Source organism: Tasmannia lanceolata, unplaced genomic scaffold (assembly GCF_043159265.1).
Source record: "Tasmannia lanceolata isolate RefF3 unplaced genomic scaffold, GAP_Taslan_0.1 ptg000021l, whole genome shotgun sequence".
NCBI lineage: Eukaryota > Viridiplantae > Streptophyta > Magnoliopsida > Canellales > Winteraceae > Tasmannia > Tasmannia lanceolata.
The window spans coordinates 10,693,269-10,706,912 of NW_027518698.1; the positions used below are offsets into that span (position 1 = coordinate 10,693,269).

Genomic DNA, 13,644 nt, shown 5'->3' on the forward strand with positions numbered 1-13,644 from the left:
CCCAACTATGGACGTTGCTTTTTGCAAGGAGAGGATAATATCTCATTTCCTTATCCCGTAGGTCGGTCTCTAATTACTCAGAAGTGCCATGTGTCGCTTATCAACTGTTCATGCCGATTTTACCCCCAACACATCTTATTTACATTGGGGTCCAACAAATGAATGGTTTGGATCTTTGAAAGGTGGACCCACTACATTTTTAAAAAAATACATGTAACTACTCGTATAAAGCATGTAAAAACTCCTTGTACTGATATGCCACTAGTTTTTAGAAGCATGTGACGGGGCCCTTATTTTTTGGCAGCGATGTTGGCACTGTCATGGTTTAATAATTGCACAAACTCAAGCTTGGTTTCTCCTTTTTAAACACTGGAGGTGGATGTCTCCTATGAAAAAATGGGGCGAATTTAGCATTTCCCCTTTTCCAATTACAAACCGTTAAAACAAAAGGAGGTGTGTCTTTTTAAAAACAAGGGGCACAAATTTCATCTCCCGTCCATCTTAGCTGTTGCCGCTAAATTCTCGATAAACAATAAAATCCCTCCTTATTTTTTGCCACACTAACTCTCCTTAAAAATTTCTCCCTCTTTGGAATTAGAAGTTGGGGACTAAATTTCCAACACTAAAGTCCCCACCTCCAACTCCTCCCCAAGAAATCCCTCGATTTCCTTCTCTACCGGGAAAAGGTAACATTCATCTCTTTCGATTTCTAGGGTTTTGGTCTTTGATTTTGGAGATATCAATTTTGCTGGTTTCTTCGTCTTATCTTGGTTTTTTTCTCTAGGGTTTCCATCTTTGTTCCTCGATTCTCCTTCCTTAGCTCTATAAATTATCGGTTTTTTCTGTTCTTTCTTTCTTTCTGATTGTTTCTTTTGTGTTCTTGATGCCGTTTTAGTGTATTAGATTAGTTAGTTATGGTTCTGGCTTTTCGTTTTCTCGTTTATATGTTGAAATTGGCTTTTAAAGGAAGAAAAATTGCACGATTATTATATTTCGCGAAAGTTTTAGGGGAATTCTGTTGTGTAATTAGCGGAGAGTTGTTCTGGTTTTTTGTTTTCTCATTTGTATGTTGAAATCGGCTTTTAAAGGAAGGAAAATTGCGCGATTGTTATATTTCTTGAAAGTTTTCGGGGAATTCTGTTGTGTAATATCAGAGAGACTGGAAATCGTGTTTTCCCAGGCCAGCCGTCGTTTTTGACTTCTTGCCCTTCTTTCCACCGTAGCAGATCCACCCATCTTTCCAGGTTTTAGAAATATCAGGATGCAGAAGAGATTTTTAAAATCTAAGAAACGCTGTCAGGGCAGCATACAACAGCTTGATCATGAACCCTCTTTTACACTGTTATCAAACTAAAAACCTGAATTCTAAAATCCGCGTATCCAAATGGCCCATTGTTATAGTCTGGATAGGGTTTTTAGTTTGGCTAAAACACTTGGTTAGGGATTTTTCACCATTCCCCCGTAATTAAGTAGTTACCCTTATTGTGTAGGTTTTGCTAGTCTGATAAGGGTTCTATACTGTTGTTACCTTTGTTGGAGGCTTGGACTAGAGCAAAAATCGGGGTTTGCCTTTTTTTTTCTACATCAATTTTATACTCAACTCAACTCAACAAAGCCTTTGTCCCAAACTAGTTGGGGTCGGCTAAATGAATCCTTTAGAAAAAATTCATGAAGAAGGTAAAAGGAATATACCCGGCTCTAATATTATACTGTGTTGTTTATATCTTGTTTGTTTTCTCTCTAATGTTTTCGCTTTTAATTGAATGGATTCATGGTCCCATGTTTGGTTATAACTTGAGGCAAAACCTCATAGGGGTCCTATAATGTTGTTACCTTGTTGGAGGCTTGGAGCAGCATGAAAATCGGCTTTTGCCTTTTTTTCCGTCAATTTGATACTGTGTTGTTTATATCCTGTTTTATTTCTCGCTAATGTTACGGGTTTTAATTGAATTTCTTCTATGTTTCTTAGTTTCAGTGGATTTACTGTCCCATGTATGGTTATAAGTTGAGCCAAAACCTGATAGGCAAAAATCGGGTTTTGCCTTTACTGTGTTCTGTATATCTTGTTTTATTTCTCGCTATTGTTACCGTTTTTAATTGAATTTCTTCCACTTTTCTTAGTTTCAATGGATTTAGAGTCCCATGTATGGTTATAAGTTGAGGCAAAACCAGATAAGGGTCCGTACTGTCGTTACCTTTGTTGGAGGCTTGGAGCAGTGCAAAAATTGGGTTTTGCCATTTTTTTTTTGTTGGTCAATTTGATATTTTGTTGTTTTATCTTGTTTTATTTCTGCCAATGTTACAGGTTTTAATTGAATTTATTCCATGTTTCTTAGTTTCAGTGGATTTATTGTCCCATGGGTTGGTTATAAGTTGACATTTTGACGGTGATCTTGCAGTGCTTATTGCTTACACTTTAATCTGGGTTTTGATTAATTTTGATGGCTTCGGAACAAAATACAAAGGGCCCTCCCATATCTGGCAGTGCTGGTTTGTTTCATTTCTATTACCTTTTTTCCTGTTGTGGTGATTTTTCTTCAAAAATGGCATTATCTTGTATTGCATTCATCATTCTTGCTTGTCTTTATACATTTTGTTTCTGGTGGAGGTTGATTGCTTCTCAATTGACTATTTAGTCCCTTTTTTGTGTTGTGGTTGTTCTTTTGTTATGTTTGATGGAAACCTATGGCGCATCATTGGATTGAGGTTCAGAGCTTCAGGTTAAATAGCATCTCAAGAATATCCGAGCTTAAGTAGATGGATAGCTTTTGGAATTACATACTTTCATAGCTGTACATAACTTGATTTTAAGCATGCCTTATCTGGTTTACAACTTTACATTCTCTCACTCTCTTGAACTAATATCTTGAGTCCTTTCTTTCCTCTTCCTCTTTGATCTGACATCTCTCATGCCTTGTTTTGCATACGTAATGATTGGTGTCATTCTCTTATGCACCAGTCATTGCCATTCTCGGTTAATACTTTTATCTCTCTGCTGGTCCATTTTTCCATTGGGACTGTCATAAATACTGCAAGGTTGATCCCACCATTGCCTTGTTTCTTCAATTATCTTTGCAGATTTCTTGCTTCAATTCTTGGTATTTTTTTTTGCCTTTATTTCCTTACACATTCATGAAACTCTTTTTTAGCACTAGTTGTTTAATAAATAGACCACCCATGCTTGGTCTATCTGGTAGAAATGTTATTCTTTAACCAAATGGTCTAAGGATCAAACCCTGGAGATGAAATAAATTGGGACTTGGCTCGGGTGCAAATGTCTAAATGATATCCATGCATAATTTTAGGTTTATACATAAATCCATATTGCTTTTTTGAAATGTTTTGTTATGAGATCCGCACATAATGATTTTTTATTTTGATGGCATTATCATTTATAGCACTAGTAAAGACCATATTTTAGCACTTATGTGGAGTCTTGAGAGTGTTGCAAAAGGAGAAGCAATACGTTAACTATAAAGGTGCTATTTTATGACTCCAGTCTTGTATTTTTGGGCTATCTGGTGGTGAAAAACAAGAGGGTGCATGGCTTTAGTTGGAAGAAATTCGAACAACGGATCTCTCTCTCTCTCTCTCTCTGTTAGTTTTTGGATATTTTTTCTAGGAGTTTCCTGAGTTCTTTTAAGGTTGTTTCAAAACATCCATTTTTGCGTAGACATCCAATATCAATATTGGAGAATTTGAGATCGTTTCTAAGTTGAAAACTTTCAAAGCATGAAATTAGGAAAACTTGGAGTAAGCACAATTAAGTTTAGTTATAAAGTTGAAGTTAAGCAGGGGAATACATTTAGTTAAACACATTTAAAAAAAAAGAGTACATTTAGTTAAGATGCTATTTGGGAAAAAAGTTCAGTTAAGATGCCATTTGAAAAGAAAATGTTTAAGGTCAGCCTGAAAGGATCTGGACATACTTTATGCAGGCTGTTATGCTATTGCCGATTTCACTTTTGGGAATAATTCTCGTATGGTGTTTAGATTTTAAAGTTGAACTCTTAGTTACTTTATTTCAGCAAGTTCTTTTACTCTTTGTTTCTGTGTATGACTTCCTCTCTTCCAGTTAATCTCCTTTGACTTCTCCTCTCTAACTGGGATTACTTGGTTAAAAGACTAAAAACTCTTCGGAATTTGGGTTTTGTAGCCCTTTGTCAGATTGGTAGTGTATTAATAAAGTCCTACTCTATCGATTCTCTGGTCCAATCCTTTTGTGCCTCCAAACTAAATTCTTGGTATAGATTTCTCGCAAATCTTATTGGATCATGATCGAATATGAAATTTAGACTTATTTGTTCTAAGAAGTATCGATTTGATGTTGTGTTTTCGGGGAATGCCACATGAGTTAACGAAAATAGGTGGCCGCAACTTTGAAGTTGCCTATGCTCGGAGCTGTGGGATAAGTTCGTAGTTCCATGATTAGACTTCATTTTGTAGCAGAAGGGATTGAGGTTTTTGACGTGTCATTCAAAGACCTCTTGAAGGAACCAAAGTTTAAATGGATACTAGAAGTTGATGTGAATTTCCAGCTTGTAAATTAGTACATGTCTCAGCCGCTAGTGTTTTGTAAATTGGTATCACAATCACTAGTTTTAGCTCAACCTGATTTTCCATAAGCCCACGTTTGGATACCTCATGTTTTTGGATTTGGATTTGGATTTGAGTTTTGGATACAAACTACATCAATCATCCTCATACAAGTAACATCCAATCGCCAATTCTCCAAGCACCTTTCTCAACGAGACTACTTGCTTGTCACTACCATGGCTCTATATTCTTCTTCAAGAATTGGTAGGGGCAACTACAATTTGTTTTTTACTTTTCCAACTCACCATATAGCCCCTAATAAAACTCTTTTTTTTTAATGGCATTGCTCCTAATAAAACTAATAATATTGAATCATGATCATCATAACCTACCCAATCAACATGGTAGAAACCCAATATATCCAAATGTTCATTGTCTCTTTATACTTTATATTGAATCATGATCATCATAACCTACCCAATCAACATGGTAGAAACCCAATATATCCAAATGTTCATTGTCTCTTTATACTTTATATAGCTCACGACAAAGAGACCCTTTGATTTATCTCATAATACAATGATATAAAGAGACCCTATGTTGGGCCACCAAGAAGCAGCATGTGCATAAGATGAGTGTAGCGGATATGTGAATGCTTAGATGGATGTGCGGCCACACAAGGTTGGATCGAATTAAAAATGAAGACATCCGTAAAAAGGTGGGGGTGGCACCAATTGAGGAGAAGATGAGAGAGCATCGCTTAAGATGGTTTGGGCATATCCAACGTAGGCCTTTGGATGCTCCAGTGAGAAGAAGTGACTCGTGCCAAGTTGATGGAATAAAAAGAGGTAGGGGCAGACCGAAAACTACTTGGGTAGAAACAGTGAGGAAAGACTTGATGGCGAGGAACATAACAGAGAGCATGACCTTGGATAGGATAGAATGGAAGAAAATGATCCATGTAGACAAACCCAACTAATGTCAGGAGTAGACTTAGTCAATTTTGAGCCGGTTAGATCCTTTCACCTTCTTCATAAAATTTTTCGAAAGGATTCATCAGCTGACCCCAACTAGTTTGGGACAAGGCTTAGTTGAGTTTTGTTGAGTTGTATAGCCCACGACAAAGAGACCCTTTGATTTATCTCATAATACAATGAACTCCTTCATGTGAGCAGAAGTATGTGTAAACTATCATAACCAAGGTTAGGTCTGGTATGAGTTAGGTAAATAAGTTTACCTACTAACTCTTGGTAAAATCCAAGATTAAATGGATAAATGATAATTTAACGCCATTGGAATGTCAGTGGGTTTCACCAAGATTACCTATCTCAAAAAAAAGATCACGAGCATACTTCCTACTGCCTTATGAATATACCTGAGATAATTAAACAACTCCAATTCTCAAAAAGTATCTTAACAGCAAGGTTCTTGATATCAAAGACCCTCTATAAATCCCATTTGAGATGATTCATCCCCTCTGTGTCATCTCGTATCAGGATCTTATCATCAACATATGCAATCAACACTTCAATCCACTCTTTTCTTCACTTGACATAGAAAGATAGACCAAGACTACTTCGATGGAACCCAATCTATAGGAGAGCACTAAGAAGCTTTTGAAATCAAGCTTTTGGATTTTGGATCAAGAATAAAAGGGGAAAACAGAACCCTGAAGGACTATCTTCAATGAGTGTCGTATATGTTATGGAGCTAAGGAGATTTTTATCATGTTCTTATTCATTGTGCTTTTGGCAATGGGATTTGGACTCCGATCCTTCGTCATTTAAGGTGTTCCGAGTGATGCTGCAACACATAGCCAATTTGTTTGAGGCATGTGCATTCGTTCTGTGGAAAGTCAGGGGCTCAGAAGCTTGAAACAGGTGCCGGGGCGAGGAGGGAGAAGGCCGGTTTGGGGGGTGGGGAGGTGGTGGCGCTTGGCTCTAATACCAAATAAGTGCAAGCCTAGGATTCACAAGTTGACTTTCTGGAAATTTTAGAACAATAAAATGAGTTATTATTCAATAAAATCAGCAGCATACATTCCCAAATCAGCATAAACATAACAAGAGTAATCAAAATCAACAAAAGATATTTAAAGAAATTCTACGCTGGAAATCTCAATCTACTATAAATATTAAATTATCCATACCATGTTCCTTACTTTATATTCCCAATGTAGCTAATCAATATGAAATAAAAAAACAGTCCTCACTATAAATCTGTCCCAAGGGGCAAGGATATGACATGTGAATAGTAAAAGTAAGCTAGGAGTTGTGGCGACAGGGGTAGGGTCTATCCGGGTAAAATAAGGATGTAAGGGCTGTTAAAATAGTTCAAGGGTAGAGAAAAATGATGGGTAGGTTGATTGAAATGAAAGTGAAAGTATTCCGTACCTTTGAGCGACTTGCTGGATGTCTAGCCTTGATCGTCTACAGGAAGTGTCCGAGAGAGGAAAGAGAGAAACCTAAAGTGAGAGAAAGAAGGGCTGATCTCCCCGTTGGGCTTTTGAAAGTCGCCCTTGGTTGTACAACAATGGCAAGCTCCCCCCTTTGGGCTTTTGAAAGTCGCCCCTTAGTTGTACAACAATGGCAAGCTCCCCCCGTTGGGCTTTTGAAATTAAACTTTGATGATTCTAGTTATGGCAATCGAGCCGGTATTGTGGGTGTACTGAGGGATTATTTGGGAGAGGTTATATGTGCTTTCTCAGGTCCTATTGGGTCAGCTGATGCCAGCTTCACTAGGGTGAGGGCAGTTCATTGAGTTCTATTGCTTTTGGAGAAAGAAAGCATGGATCATACTATTGTGGAAGGAGACTCTCTCAATGTCATTAGGTGGCTAAAGGGCTTCCTGGTCCCATCCTAGAGATTTGCTCGGTACTTTGATGAGATGAAGGATAGATCTATAGGTTCCTCCCTCACTTTTGTACATGTGAGGAGATCCGCAAATGGAATTGCTAACAAGCTTGCTAGGGATGGAGTTCATAAGCAAGATTTAGAGATGTTTGATTTCTTACCCCCTTGATAGGCTACCTTGTTTTTGTTGGGGGCTGAAGCTGAGGTGAGGGTGGTTCATCGAGGTCTATTGCTTTTGGAAAAAGAAAGCATGGATCATACAATTGTGGAAGGAGACTCTCAACGTCATTAGGTGGCTGAAGGGCTCCTTGGTCCCACCCTGGAGATTTGCTCGGTAGTTTGATGAGATGAAGGATAGATCTGTAGGTTCCTCACTTTTGTACATGTGAGGAGATCCGCAAATGGGATTGCTGACAAGCTTGCTAGGGATGGAGTTCATAAGCAGGATTTAGAGATGTTTGATTTCTTACCCCATAGGCTACCTCATTTTTGTTGGGGGCTGCCTGTATTATCTATTCTTTTTTGTGCTTATCTGTATCTTATGGGCTGACTTTCTCTGTCCCCCTTTCCCTTTAATGAAATATATTACCATTCAAAAAAAGAAAGAAAGAAGGGCTGATCTCAGGCAAGATACGGTGAAGCGAAGAAAAGAATGATTAAGATCAAGATCAAGATCAAGAAATGAAGATCAAGATCCAAAAAAGATGCCATTTCAAAAAAAAAAAAGATCCAAAAAAGATCAACATCAAGAAAAGAGGGAAAGAAGATCGAGGAAAAGATAAGGGGAAAAGATGAACGGTTTATAACCCCAACCGGGAAGGTGAAGAAGAAAGAGGAGAAAAATAGTTGTAGGATAATAGAGAGAAGCTGAGAGATGAAAGAACAGAAGATGGGAGATGGGAAGGAGAAAGAGGAAGGAGAATGGCGCGAACTTCGGCCTATAATTAGAGTCTGCCACTAGGGGTGCAACTCGGGTCGAGTTGGGTCGGGTGAAGAAGAACGGTTTGTATGCAAAGTCTTTCTTCTAATTGCTGTCTCCAGACTGCGAATCCGTTGTTGCTTGTTTTGCTTCCTCCAAAAAAGAGAAAGAAAAAAAAACACCTTCCTTGCCCATCAGGTGGGGGCCATTTACAGCTTCCTCGTGTGTCCACCACTCTCCAATTGACGGACATATTTTCAAATCTATGCCTAGGCCACATATTTCACATGAGGAAATGGAAGCTCTATAATTTAGTCATTGTTGCATGGCATCATTTTGTATTTTGATTCATCTGCACCTCAATTGTGTATGCGGGTTTTTACCCAATCTGAGTAAAGTTTAACCCAAGGCAGATTTCTTATGTTGGGTCTCAATATCAGTAAAACAATCTGTATACACTTGATGAGGTGAGGGAGCAAAGAATGAGTGAAGTCTCAAACCAGGAATTTGGCTTCATACTCGTACAAAGAGTTTGGCCACATAGTGGCATGACTTCCAATTTTATTCTGTAGTTTAGGATCTTATGGTAAACATTAGTCAAAGGTACAACAGGGAAAGTATTTGGAAATGTCTCATGACTGCCAAAGAATTTGCATAAAATAAAATGAAAATTGCGTGCTTTGTTCGTTGGTATCTAGTCGAAAAAAGTGGAAGACTAAATCTTAAATAGAAAATCTTTTCGTTTGAGACAATCCCTGCTGTGAACAATCTATTATGCATGTATTGTTTCACATACTCATTTGAACTATATATGGAAGGCATTGTGTGTTTCATTCATGAGTTTCTTAGATGATTTTCAACTTGATCTTTAGATTGTTCAAGAAATAATTTGTTTCGCATACTCATTCAATCATTTGAACTATATATGGAAGGCATTGTGTGCTTCATTTGTGAGTTTTTAAATGATTTTCAACTTGATCTTGAGATTGTTCAAGAAATCATTTCTTTTGAATGCTTGGATTTGGCTCATGTTTCTTAGGATTATGAATCCAGTTTCTCATCTTGAGACAAGCTTTGCTAAAGAGGGGGTCGTGAAATTGGGGTCGAGCCTCTAGCTCAGATGGTAAAGACTTCTTTCACCCTGAGGTCGGGTGTTCGATCCCAACTAAAGTATCAAAAAAAACAAAAAAAAGGGAATGGAATTGCATACAAATAAAACCGGTGTCGATTAGCGTAGGCTGATATGTACAATGGGATGTTGGCGTCGGGCGACTCCTTGTCTCATGCTTTTTACCATTTTATGGAATTAATAAAGTAACCATTTTCTCAAAAAAAGTTTCTCATGTGATTTTAATTGTGGTCGAGCATGTAGTCAAACTAAACTTGCGGGCATTCTCTGTCACCATTTGGTTCAAGATGCATCCAATATTTGTGAGATGAATACATAAAGAAGAACATTTGAAACATCTTATAAAGCTGTCTGATAGACATGTTCTGTTTGTGATCTGGACAAGTTGCATTGCAGCTAAAGCAGGTTCTCTGTTGGCTTTAAAATTGCTTCCAGGGGATTATTGTCTTCTAAATTGCATTTGTGAAGAATTCAATGTTAAACTGTTTATTTTTTGTTTCTGAACTTTGAATTGCCACTGCAGGTGGTGGTGCCATGCCACCAAAACCTTGGGAACGAGCTGGAACATCATCTGGTGCTACGCCTTTTAAACCCCCATCTCCCGGTAGCACAAGTGGTGTTGTTGAATCATCGGGTACTGCAAGACCTGGAGAGATTGTTTCTAATGCCGAGAGGAATGTTTCTGTTAACAGAAATACTCTTGGCAGGCCTGTACCCACAAGACCTTGGGAGCAGAACTACGGAAATAGCATCGGGGGTATGTTTTAATTTTAAACTGTATTGTATTTTCTTTTCATTTTTTTTCAATATCTTTCAAACCGTGAGAAACTTTTATGCTTCACACAGGATATGGTTCTGGTGTAAACAACAATTCAGGCTATGGCTCTGGAATGTATGGTTCCTCCTATGGTGGAATTGGAGGATCATATGGAGGTGGTGGGCTTTATGGTAATAACATGTATAATAGGGGATATGGCAGCCAATATGGAAGTACTGGCTTGTATGGAGGTGGAATGTATAACAATGGATTTGGTGGCGGAATGGGCAGTTATGGAATGGGACCAGGAATGGGAATGGGCGGTCCATATGGTGATCAAGATCCAAATAATCCATTTGGTGCTCCTCCTTCACCACCAGGTTTTTGGATATCCTTCCTTCGGGTGGTAAGAAATACAGTTTCCTACTCTTTCTGGGACTGCTATTTTATTTTGAAAGATCTGTAGCTACTCCTTGTCCTAGCTTAATTATGTCTTTTTATAATGGAATCTATGCAATCAATACAAAGTTATTTGGGATTTGCTAGGCCATTTCACAGAAAATCCATTTCGCAGCTGACTTTTGCATTAGAGAACAGTCACATCAGATCAATTAAGTGAATAAGACATAATCTGCTGAAAAGTGAGCCTATATATATATATATATATATAGGGAAAACAGTTCATGCGCTCGACCACAGATAAGCTTATCTGCGCTCGAGTGCAGGAACCATGGTGGGCCCACATTTTTTGCGTGATCCTAAGTATTCATTTGATAGGCTCCATCATGGATGGGGTGTGTACCAAAAATCAGCTCCATTGGATCATCCTAACCCTTCCATTTGTGGCGTGAAAAAATGGGCAGATTTGTGGACAGACAGTATCTTTCCATTTCCTCCTCCTCCCCCCCTCCCAACACAAATGGACACCCTAAGATGATCCAATGGTACACACCCCATCCATGATGGGGGCTTTCAAATGAATGCTTAAGATCACCCAAAAAATGTGGGCCCACCCTTGTTTCCTGCACTCAAGCGCAGATAAGCTATCTGCGCTCGAGCGCAGGAACTGTTTTCTCATATGCATATATAATTTGTATGTATGGATCTAGGGTCCTTCTCGGTCCCTGTTTTTAAATGAATCTATTTTCCATTAAAAAAAATGGATATAATCATATTTCCACTCCATTTCTACCCCGTTTTGTTTGTCTTGTCCTGAATGAAGTAGAAGACAAACAAAAGAAGGTAGAACGATCTTTTCTTTTTCTTCTTTTTTTAGTGCCATTGCCCGACAGAATATTGATTTCACTACTATTGATTTCAGATGCAAGGTGTTGTAACATTTTTCGGTCGGATTGCAATGCTTATTGATCAAAACACCCAGGCATTTCACATGTTCATGTCAGCGCTACTTCAGGTGCTCTCTTGTACACACCACAGCCATCTTCTGACCTTATGTTTAGCACGATGATATTTGCAAGCCCCCAACCCTGCAGTATGCATGCGCCCCCCTTATAACGTGATTTGACATCAAAAAGCGTTAAAGTTGCACACTGTTCATGTCAAATCACCTTATATGGGGGGCGCATGCGTATTGCAGGGGGGGGGTGTTGTTGTGTTGAAAACATCATCTCCCTATGTTTATTCACTATTTGAAATCATAATTATTGTTGCAGCTCTTTGATCGTTCTGGGATGTTATATGGGGAGCTTGCGAGATTCGTGTTTAGGTTGCTAGGGTTCAAAACAAAGCCTATTAAACCCCACCATCCAGGACCTGGTGCACTCCCAGGTCCTGATGGACATGGGCAGAATTACATTGAGGGGCCGAAGGGTGCAAGCAACTCATGGGACAATGTTTGGGGTGATGATGCTGGTAGAAGGAACTGATTCCTTTGTCTAAATTGATCTGAAGGAACTGCCGGGAGCGCAGGCCTAGAGGTACGAGTCTTACTGATTTTATATATGTTGGGCCTGCCTATAGTTGAGAAATATTGCTTGTCGTTGCGACAAAGGAATGGTCTAGACATCCGCAAATAAGTTGTGTGTATATTAGAAAGGACACATAAGTAAGATTTGTATCACCCTTTGATCTGCAATAAAAGGTGGATACTTTTGACACTAGAAGCTTTTCTACAGTTGTTTCTGGGCTATGACTCCCTTTAACATGAATCTTGGTCGGAAAAAAAGTTTTTATAAACTTTTTATTAGGGAAACAATATGCACAAGATGATCCCCCAACACTCCATACCCGAGTATTTTGAATCTTTACCCGAGAATTTTCATACATTATTAATTCAAAGAGTGATGATGCATATCCATTTGAGTGTTGGGGATTATAGTTTTAAATTTCTACTGTAACGAACGAAATGTTTCCATTTTCACCTCAACAGAAATGCATACTAAAAAGAAACACCTACTGAGAACATTACTTTGTGTATTGCTTGTATACTATATCACTAGATGTTATATTATTATATTTATATAAATTGCATGTAAAACGCATCGTATGTATTATATATAAATATATGAGTTACATGTGAAATGTGGTATCTACTGAATTATCATTAAGTGTGCGATGCTGTTAAAATATGTGTTGATTTCTAAGTGTGTATTTGTGTTTATTCTAGAAGTTTATGAAGTTTCATCTTAAAATTCTATCATTTGCATATGTTTCTATATGTTTCCGTAATTTTATAGGATTGTCATAGAAATTTCCAACTGAACCCGAAACATTTCCATTCCGTAGCTACCGAAATCGAAACTAAAACCGAAATTTAAAAATTTATTGGTGATCTAATCGACATGCAATTTCTTAATAACTGATTTTGATCTTTCATGTCACGTGTTTGTTCAATTTTTTCCATATTTTGAACCATCTTATCAAGTTCAAATTGTGTTATGTGTGCTATATATTTACAATGTGTTTTACATGGTCATTTCAAAAAAAATAAAAAATGTGTTTTACATGGTTGTATGTAAGAGTAACCTATGGTACCTCATATCATATTGTGGCATTTTGCATTTCTTCTGTTACCCAAGAGTTATTAAGCCAGAATTTATTACCCACTATCACCTGCTTTATCCCACCGGTCTTTGGCGTTTAATCTTATTCGACGAATGAGTCCCAAAATGTGACTCTTGCATCTCTGTTCCAAAACTATCAATAAACTTTTCCGCGTTCTCATTACTCCGCGGCCTTCTGTCTTTCCCTTTGTCAATTCAGTTCACCAAGTCAACTGTCTATTCCCCTCACCTGTTTTCTTCTTTCCCCACCCGGTTATGGATCCTGAACCTTCTCTAAATCAGATGACCTTCAATCCACTTTTGGGGCCGAAGACCTTGCGCAGGTCTATCAGAACTCTGTTTGGTTGCAGGTATTTACCTTGTAGATTAGTGGTGTAAGTTGTCAACAGGGAGAGTTCTAGTATTGGATTTACATAGAACTTACCCAG

The 13,644-nt window shown here is 38.2% G+C and overlaps 1 protein-coding gene across 1 annotated transcript; it reads left to right on the top strand.

The window, feature by feature from the left end:
- The first annotated feature begins 484 nt into the window (after positions 1-484).
- LOC143855521 (peroxisomal membrane protein 13-like) lies at positions 485-12,316 on the top strand. The gene is made up of 6 exons (XM_077365667.1): positions 485-686; positions 2,400-2,490; positions 9,960-10,193; positions 10,283-10,599; positions 11,515-11,607; positions 11,867-12,316. The coding sequence occupies exons 2-6, from the start codon at positions 2,442-2,444 to the stop codon at positions 12,077-12,079; spliced, it is 906 nt and encodes a 301-aa protein (XP_077221782.1). The 5' UTR covers positions 485-686; positions 2,400-2,441; the 3' UTR covers positions 12,080-12,316.
- The last annotated feature ends 1,328 nt before the right edge of the window (positions 12,317-13,644 follow it).

Coding starts and splice junctions, on each gene's coding strand:
- LOC143855521 (XM_077365667.1), top strand. CDS start 2,442: ATGGCTTCGGAACAAAATACAAAGGGCCCTCCCATATCTGGCAGTGCT. Junction 2,491..9,959: donor TCCCATATCTGGCAGTGCTG/GTTTGTTTCATT, acceptor TTGCCACTGCAG/GTGGTGGTGCCATGCCACCA. Junction 11,608..11,866: donor TCATGTCAGCGCTACTTCAG/GTGCTCTCTTGT, acceptor TTATTGTTGCAG/CTCTTTGATCGTTCTGGGAT.